Source organism: Phoenix dactylifera, unplaced genomic scaffold, assembly GCF_009389715.1.
Source record: "Phoenix dactylifera cultivar Barhee BC4 unplaced genomic scaffold, palm_55x_up_171113_PBpolish2nd_filt_p 000257F, whole genome shotgun sequence".
NCBI classification, from domain to species: domain Eukaryota; kingdom Viridiplantae; phylum Streptophyta; class Magnoliopsida; order Arecales; family Arecaceae; genus Phoenix; species Phoenix dactylifera.
In genome coordinates this window covers 600718-610246 of record NW_024067750.1, presented here as the reverse complement: position 1 = coordinate 610246, position 9529 = coordinate 600718, and the positions used below count along the sequence as shown (strand labels likewise).

The 9529-nt window shown below is 43.0% G+C and overlaps 2 protein-coding genes across 2 annotated transcripts; one reads left to right on the top strand and one right to left on the bottom strand.

Annotated features, from left to right (window-relative positions):
- The first annotated feature begins 482 nt into the window (after positions 1 to 482).
- LOC103697731 (ras-related protein RIC2-like) lies at positions 483 to 4116 on the top strand. Its single transcript, XM_008779649.4, has 2 exons — positions 483 to 1123; positions 3484 to 4116. Exons 1-2 carry the CDS (start codon positions 900 to 902, stop codon positions 3914 to 3916), a joined length of 657 nt encoding a protein of 218 aa, XP_008777871.1. The 5' UTR covers positions 483 to 899; the 3' UTR covers positions 3917 to 4116.
- Positions 4117 to 7114: 2998 nt separating this feature from the next.
- On the bottom strand, positions 7115 to 8927 carry LOC103697729 (probable WRKY transcription factor 65). Its single transcript, XM_008779647.4, has 3 exons — positions 8485 to 8927; positions 8202 to 8366; positions 7115 to 8094 (listed from the first exon to the last, which is right to left on the bottom strand). Exons 1-3 carry the CDS (start codon positions 8619 to 8621, stop codon positions 7554 to 7556), a joined length of 843 nt encoding a protein of 280 aa, XP_008777869.1. The 5' UTR covers positions 8622 to 8927; the 3' UTR covers positions 7115 to 7553.
- Positions 8928 to 9529: the final 602 nt, after the last annotated feature.

The following is a 9529-nucleotide window of genomic DNA, read 5'->3' as shown; positions in this document are numbered from 1 at the left end:
AATGGAGGGGGGACGGGAGTCTCCTGCTATGCAACATCTGTCTGATATTGAGAGACTATAGCGCCTTTCAGACAGTGCACGTGTACCAAAAGATGAACAGAACCGTAGACTGGGTCGCTTCCTATGTTGCACAGTACTTCGGAAAGTCCGTTGGCCACATCAAGGCCCTCTTCGCATTTGTGCCAGATTGTAGCCCTCGACTTTGCTAGCTGCAGTTGTAAAAAAAAAAAAAAAATTTACAAAAAAAAAAAAAGGAATAACACTTTTAAAAAAAGTTTTCCTTCTATGTATGGGTTGTAAAACACATGAAAACCTATCCATATATCTACATGCTTTTTTTCTTTTTTTTTTTTTTGGTGAAAATGGTATTTCATATAGATATCATATGAATACAGCCCAACAAGTCAACAGAAAGTAAATGATACAAGAGAATAGGGGCATCATCCTTGTCCAAGTAACCTTATCGGAATGCCGGGCCACATGCTTCCGGCATTTGATATATCTACATGCTTCGGGATCAAGACTGTTCCCTCTTTAGCTGCCTAATAACGCGCTTTCGCTTTCGTAATCTGCCGCAAGTTTGTCATCGCTAATCACCGGTCAGACCGAACCGACTGAAAAACGACACCAACCACTCCAGATGTCCCTAAAACCTCCAAAACCCTCCCAAATCTCTCCCCGGTTATAACCGTAGTTCCTCCCCCTTCCTTCCAAACCTTGCCTTCAAAAACCTCTTCCATCCATAGAATCCCCGAAGAAGGAGAGCGTTCTGACGCACCTCGGCACGGACGCGCAGCGCCGAGAGATCAGAAAACGCAGCCTTTTTTTTGTTTGTTTTCTTTTCGTCTCCTCGGTAGCGTTTTCTCGCGGATAAGTTTCGGTCGCTCTTGTTGAAGGAGATGGCGGGGGCGTACAGGGCGGAGGATGACTACGATTACCTCTTCAAGGTGGTGCTGATCGGGGACTCCGGCGTGGGGAAGTCCAATTTGCTGTCGAGGTTTACGAGAAACGAGTTCAGCCTCCAGTCCAAGTCGACCATCGGGGTGGAGTTCGCCACCAGGAGCTTGACCGTGGACAGCAAGGTTATCAAGGCCCAGATTTGGGACACTGCCGGCCAGGAGAGGTAAGATAGCTAACTCATTCTTTCTTTTACTTCCAATGGCTCATCTTCTTTGTTTCTCCGGTTTGCCTCCTCCTTTTTTTCTTTATCAAGTTTCTTCTTTTTAGCTGGGCAAGCGTTAAGGAGAGTTTTGGGATCTGGGATCTGTGATCTTTATAGGAATCGGAATGGGCATTGAATATAACTAGATCTTCTCTGTTATTTCTCTGGCGCTTTGTGCTATGGTCCGGTATAAATTGGGTGACTAAAATAGGCCATTAACGAGTGGAGGTAAAGATAGTATGAGGAATTAGACTAGAAATGAATCTTGGTTGATGAAAGGGAAAGTTTCAAAATGCAAGGATATATTCGACTCACTCGGGGGATGGGAAATTACTTACTTAGCAAGATGAAAAGTATCAGGTCCTGCTGTATCAACTTGCGGACTTACCATGTGATGATGCTGTCTAACTTGGTTCTTAATATGAGCTCCAACCTCAAGAAGTTGATTGATGGTTATTGAAGTCGGGCCTCTTCGAGCAAATGTTTAAAGAATGATCTAAAGTACTTTTGTCCTGGACTCGGTCTTTTGTTATTGAAAATAACAAGTCCTTTGGATAATTGAATGGTGGTGTCATGTGGCAGTAGCACTGGATCTCAAATGAGCTCTTCCTAGTGGAGGTGGATTCTGTATCAACTAGTTTTTGTGCCAAAATTTAGCTTGAACCTTTTAATGCTAGGTTTTTTGGGCCTTGCATTGGGTCAAGTAAGCCAAAGATAACAAGTCCAGAAGATGGGTTCCTAACCATGGTAGTTTCATTTCTTTCTTTTTCTTAAAAAAAAAAAAACTGCTGGAAGACATCTTATAGGTAAGAGACTACCTATGCTTATGATTTTTGGTTTCTAGGCCACATATACAATGTAGAACTATAATCGATGGGATGAATTTCTTTTCCAAAGATGTATCACTGATCGTTCGTGGGAAGCATTTAGGCTAACTAATTTCAAAAGCATTCTAGGTTTTGTCTATGTATGGGTTTAGGCTCAGATGCACACACACACATAGGTGACTTCCCCTTATAATGCTTTATGGCTTTAAAACAAGTCTTTCATGACCCATTGACCATGACATAAAAATTAGCAGATGATATGCAACAAAGTCTCATGTAAACTGCTACCCATACGTGGACACCTAGGCATGGCCATATGAGAGAACGAGAGGCGAGACTCCATATGTTGTTGTGCTACAAGCATGTGATGGGAGGCCTATGGTTATGGTTGGAGAAGGAAGACCATCCCAAACCACATTAGGCGGGCTCCGAGACTAATAGCCTGACATGAAGGAGTATGACCTTTGAGCATGTAAGATTTTTATGAGATACTAAAACTTCCATAGGGCCTTGACTTCACATGGAAGTGCCAGACAGAGGATCTTCGGGTCGAGGGCTAGTCTTACCTCCAAAAAGACTGAAAAGCTAGGGAATAAGGGCTAGGTGGAGAGAAGGAGGACCACAGAAATGGTTCCCTTGGACAAGGGTATTTGTAAGCATAGAAGTTCATGTTGTTAGGGTTAGGGTTTGGGTTTTGCGGATGAATGAATAAATGACCTGCTGCTATCTATCAGAAGCCTTTTGCTCCCTTCATCATGATTGAATGAATGAGCTTGTGGATACAAGTATCACACTCTCTTGGTCTTATCACTTTGCATTGTACCATCCGAATTTATTAACCAGCTAGCCTATTCGCTCGAGCAGTGATCTTTTGCCACAATTAATGTCCAGCGTTTATAGGTATGAATGTTGACTAAGTTTCCACTAATAATATTTTTCCCCTCAAAGAAGTGATTGGGACATAATGTTCTGGTATGACTCCCTCTAGATGTACTTCATGTTTTTCGAATTTCATGATAGCTGGCTGCCCTCCTCCTTTCTTACAAATGAAAAGGAAAGGGAGGTTATGATATTGTTAATTGTTTGTACAGATCAACTTGGTGATGTTGCAGTACTTTCATATAAATATTTGTCAAAATCATCTTGCTATTGAAAATTGACACTGCTAACTAAGCAAATTTTCGAGATCATGTTAATCTATATGTTAATATATCAGATAATGAATCATACTCCATAGATTAGCGACTTAATATATTTGCATATTCAGCTCCTATTAAGGCTATCAGGTGCCTTTAAGGAAATACATGCACATGATGTCAAATGAATCAAAATGTGAAAATAACAAGTCACCACATGGATAGACACAACAATGTTTACAAAATGTATTTATGCAAGCATCTGTCACAATTGCAGGCCGGATTTCATATCAAGTGTTCATTAGTGCATCTCTGGTTGAAGACATGTTATTGATGCTGTTCCATCCTGTAAGTGCAGGTACCGTGCCATCACCAGTGCTTACTATCGAGGAGCTGTAGGTGCGCTGCTCGTCTATGATGTTACTCGGCATGCTACATTTCAGAACGTTGATCGTTGGCTGAAGGAGTTGAGGGACCACACAGATCCCAGCGTGGTTGTCATGCTCATTGGTAACAAGTCCGACCTCCGCCACCTTGTTGCTGTTTCAACCGAAGATGGAAACGCTTGTGCTGAGAGGGAATCACTCCATTTCATGGAGACATCAGCACTAGAATCTACAAATGTGGATAATGCTTTTGCTGAGGTTCTGACTCAGATTTATCAAATTGTGATCAAGAAAACCCTTGAGGCAGGCGATGATGCAGCATCTGCTGTCCCCATTAATGGAGAGAGAATATATGTGAAAGCTGATGATTCATCATTGAAGAGATCTGGCTGCTGCTCGGGTTAGGCAAAGGTGATACTGTGCAATGTTTAGTTTCTTTATTTTGTGCATGTTATGATGCATCTCATGCAACTTCTTTCATAGTGGATTTTGGACCACCATTTTGTGGGACCCATGTGCTTGAAATTGAATACATCAAGATTTGTTACATTTAATACTCGGATTCTTAAATCATCAGTAATATATTTCAAGATTCCACTGCCGCACCTCACAATTGCAATGATCAGTGGTGCAGAGATTTTAAAAATTGGAAACATGGTACATCAAGGAAGAGGTTTTGCATGCTTTGTTGCATGAGTAGGTACAGAACTAGGGACTCTGTTGTCAAAGCAAATGATTTTGTTTACTATCTCCAGGACCAATTCTCTGTTCATTTTGATTGCATCATGAGATTCTAAGATATGAACCAGTATGGAGCTCATGGATTTGATAGGTATTGAGCAGTTGCATTCGTGACTAGTTTCACTCGGAAGAAAGAGCATGTTGTGATTAACTTTACGAAATAAATTAACAGAAGAATGAGAATCGACAGCAAGAAATGTGTGTAAAGTAGGCTAAATGATGTCCTTTTAGGATTAAGAGGAAAATTGATCGAGCACATGTGGAAGGTCTGTTGAAATGAAATTTCCGAGATGGATGTATGATAAATTTAGGAAGCGTGAGGCGGACGAATGCAGGGGTGAGAGTGCTGCTCTAGATATATAAAATTTTCTCTGACTACTGCTGTCATTAGGTTCAAGTATTGATAGAAGGTGGAGAAAGTCTTGGGTAGATGAGTGAATACTTTTGAAACCGGGCCAGGGAACAAATGTGAACGGGATTTCATATATCAAACCTTGGGATTTCTCATGAAAGCATCAAACTGTTGAGATGCGAACGGAATAGCGTGCCTTGGCTTCTTTTACAAGTTATGAAAATTTCAATTCTTCTAGAGAGGAGATAGTATTCAGCATGGCTCCTTTTTCTTTTATCTTATGCTCTCCGTCCCTTCCTTGATTTGCCCTTCTCCAGCGAGGTTGTTGGCTCAAAACTTCCAGAAGTTTATCTAGATCTCAAGACCCAGAAATTTGGCAGATTCTGAATGCGTCCTCTCTTGCTGGAAGTATTGGAAGTTGTGTGTGTTAATGGAAGGAGGCAGGGGAGATAGAGAAGGGGAAGGCCTGAGGCACCTTCTCCATTGGTATATTCTTGAATTAATGGTGCATGAGATGCAATTCCAGAAGGCGATTGGAGAACCCAAGTGATCAGTCTGCTCTGTTTGGAGGAGCCAGGGGTTAAGAATCAGCTGAGGTGCCATGGGACTTCCAAATTGTTGTAGGCTAGTATATAAGCACTTTGTGATGCATATCAATGGATATATATTGGCTATGTTTTTGTTAATTGATGGTTATAATTTTCCAAGATGACATAAGAATGAAGTGGGGACCATGGGCACGAAAGTTATTATTAATATGTGACACATAAAGGTGTGATGATGCCAGTTTCAAGTCAAGAGGCCAGCCAATTACATGAATGACATGTTGAGCCCACCCACCCAGTGATTGCTTGGTATCCTCAATAATCGTACTGATATCTGAAAGGTCTTGTGAGGTAGATGTCCCTACATTTGTGACTTTCCGAAAGAAGTCCCCTTCAAGAGGGAGCACTTGAATGCCTATGTCCACATCGACATGGATTTTTTGACACCAAGGACAAAGCTTTCGTTATTGGAGGAGACACTTTCAAAAGAAGTTTTGATTAATACGAAGCCATAATCTTTTTCACACTCCAGTCTCTAATAATGTTTTGCAACCTGATTGAAATAAGTTTGGAAAGGGAGCCATATCGGTATTCGCCTTGCACCACCCATGAATTGAAGGCTGCCAGGGCGATGCGAAAAAACTGGATACCCTTGTGCTACAAGACTATTGATCAGAGTCAGGCTCAGTGTCTCAAGGTTACTCAGAGATGCAAAAACTTTTGGACTGGGACGCAGAATTCATGAGAATCAGGCTTGAAGTATGGGGATTATATGGAAGCATGTAGCAGTAGTAATTAAACCTTGTTTTCTCCTACATTTTTTCGATACATCATGCAACCATCGTTCTATTATTTATCATGTTTGAACACAAATATACTAATTAATTAACTTGAACAAAAGTATTTAGCAGCAATGACGAGCACTAGCTAAGCTAGCTCCTATAGAATAATAGTATATCAAGCCAGCTTAACCATCCCACAAATGTTTTATGAGGTCAGAAAAGTCCCGTCCAACCGAGTAGGAGACAAATCAACTTTAATATGGTTACAGCCTTGCGGAGTAGTTAAGGTTCGCTGACTCTATAAATCTAATCCCATGTTGTGTTTTGCGTACTTATCCGGATTGTAGATCTTGTCCCTTTGGCTTTAGCTTGGAGTGAGTTTGGGCTACCTTTAGTCGTCCATCATGTGACTCCTACCCCCTTAAAAGTTATTATATTATTTAAACATACATACATACATGGATCAATGTATGTGCATATATATATATATATATATATATATATATAGAGAGAGAGAGAGAGAGAGAGAGAGAGAGAGAGAGAGTTGGACTACATATTTTATATTAACCTCTTACAAAAGGTGAAATGATTCAAAATCAATGATGGACTATCCAAATTCAAGATCAAAATCATTAAATGTGATATATACTATACAAATATTTACAAACTAAAATTTATGTATTTTGATGATCTCTAAAGTAACCATCAAGTAGGTATAAATTATTTTGATGCATAGGTTAAAGAGTATCAAAAGTTGCGAGGCTCACCTTCTCATTATGGCTAAAGTTCTTAAGGAGTTAAAAGGGAAAAATCTCGTTGGATCCCATGCACACTGTTCACGTGAAGTTAAGGAGCATGTAACCTCTGGTGAAGTACATTTATCAAAGAAAAAATCTCTGATAAAATAAAAGACGAGAAAGGGAGGGACGAAAATAATACCTCACTCAAAGAACGGGCTATATTGCTCGGCACTCTGATTAGATTATTTGGACTAGTGCTGTTGAGAATCCATTTTTCTTGTATCATTGTCTTTTTTAACTTGGCAGATTGTACCCAAATTCAATGTCTTAAGTTGAGATGATATCATCAATTTAGAAGAGTATTTCATAAAAAGTATAAATTTTTGTTTTAGTGCATGAAAGGTGAGGTTATTAGGTTGGGAATGAAATATCATCAAAATTAATTTAGGATCCAAGCGAACAAAGCATTTTCTTATTGAAAATGAGAATAATTACCAATTGAAGCAAGCAAACAATTCAAGTCCTATGGCCTACATGCGGTAAAGTAGAGACACGTGACGCACATGGGGCTGCTGCGCCACCCATCGGCTTCGCACACGCATGACGATGATGGGCCGGCGGGCGGAGCATTTTCCCATGCCATCCAAAACAAACACAAAGAAACGACGAAACCCCAATCTTTATCTTTATATTTTTCTTAAGCTCCCGTTGGAAAAAAAAAAAAATTATTGAAATCATGAACGGAAAAGAAAAGGAAACTATGTAAGCGCGAAAATAACGAGAAAAATTAGGCAATAATCGTACGGCGCACGCCACGCCGTCATCGTCAGTCAAACCTCTCCCACCTTGATCGCCGCCGCCTCCGATTCATCCGGTGCTCCCTCACCACGATGCCGGCGCCAGCCGCGACCTCTCTCTCCGGAACACCACCGCGCACTCCGGCAGCTCCCCGAGCCCAGCGAACGTCCCGTCCTCCTCCCCATCCACCATCTCTTCGCCGCCGCACTCCTCCGGCAGCTCTCTCTCTTCCCCATCCACCGCGGCGCCGGCGAAGATCGAGCCAAAAGGCAGATTCTCCGCGGCCGCCAGGGGCGAGGTGGAGGACGGCGATCCTACGTCTGAGAACCACCGGATCTCGTCGTGGATCGTGAGGGACGGCTCTTCTCCGATCAGATTGGAGAACTTTTCATCCAGAACGATGGATTCGGGCGTGCTCTCGTGGATCGGTGAGGGGTCCTCGACGGGCGGTGCCGCCAGCGGCGGCGGCGGCCAAGGCTTGGGGTGCCGGTGGTTCTTGGGGAGTGGCCCGGGGTGGTTGTGGTCGAAGGAGTAGGTGACGACGAGCATGGTGGGGTCCACTCGGCTCCGCTCCACCTGCTTCCTCGCCGGGCACCCCTTCGAGCTGCTGCATCTATAGTAGCCCCTGTGCCCCAAAACTTATACCATTTAGAGACTCCCGTTTCCTGCGCCTATTTGACTAACGCGCGCAGGGATCCCGGCGCACGGTAGTGTAGGGATGGAGGTAATTACCGCGGGTAAGGGGAGCCCTTGATCGGCTTCTGGCCGTACTTTCTCCAGGCCCACGAATCGGTCCGCGGAGCTCCCTCGCCGCCACCGCTGCCGCCGTTGGGCCGCGATCCGTCGCCGTCGCCGGGGATGGGTACCGATACCACTCGCTTCTGGACCGACCGCCGGCTGTTGTCGATACTTTAAAAATATAAATAGGGGTAATAAAATCTAAAACAAAAATATAGAAGGGAAATTAAATTGGATGGATCGATCTAAACGAGTTTCGGCGGAACAACGGAAGCACCTCCTCTTGGCGGAGGGGGAGATGGGCTGGGCGGCTTTCGGGTCGCCGAGCGGGCTCGGGGCGTTATTCTCGGGCGCTATTCCAACCTCCTCAGGCTCGGAATTACGTGATAGCTCGGTGCTGCACCGCCCGTCCATGATCAGTGTTTCCCACCAGACCAAAACTAATCACTATTATCCTTGATCCCTCCGTACTTGAAAAAAGCAACAACAAAAAAAAATTTATCCAACTAAACGAAAGAAAGCCTCTCCTGAAGGAGGAGAATAGAAGGGACGAAAGAGAGGGAGAGGAAAGGAATAGCGGAATAGGGCGGTAGACGGCCGGCTTTTGGTACTATATGGAGACAGATGGGGTAGCTCTAATCGCCATTGTTGGCACCTATAATGGAGTATTAAACTAAGTTTGTGTAAAATTTTATATACGAGGTTTTGGACGCTTGCGCTGGGTCTACGGGCCATAGGGGGGGAGGGAAGGACGTGGGAGAGGAATAAGGAAAATATCCCAACTAAAACTATTGAAAGATGTGAAAGCGACCTTCCTGCACGGCTCCACCCATCATTCCCTATTTTCCATTTGGATTTGTTAAAATAGAATCCGGCACATGATGTCTCCATGTATTGGAAAAACGAGGTGGAATCCGGCACATGATACTCTCTCTATTTATTGGAAAACCCTCTCTCCCTCTACCTCTCTCCTGACAAAGTCCTGCCCTGAATAATACCCAAAGCCGGAGGTACGGATTCACCCTTTTTGTGCCGCTTTTAAATTGGGAGTCGAGTTGATCGTGGAGCTGGGGGCATTTACTGATGAACTTAAGTGGTGGTTGGTTGCTTTGAGGTTCTAGTGGGACGGACCCACATTTAAGCGAGGCCTGTCAGCCTAAAAGAGTAGGCCGTATTGGGCCTAGCGATACAAAGAGGATCATTAGGGCCCGTTTGTAGCAATCAAAATATTTTTTACAAAAATCTATTTTCTAAATATATGATCACGAAAAAAATATATTTCATAATGCTTTATATTTTTATAAAAAAATTATGTGAAATAT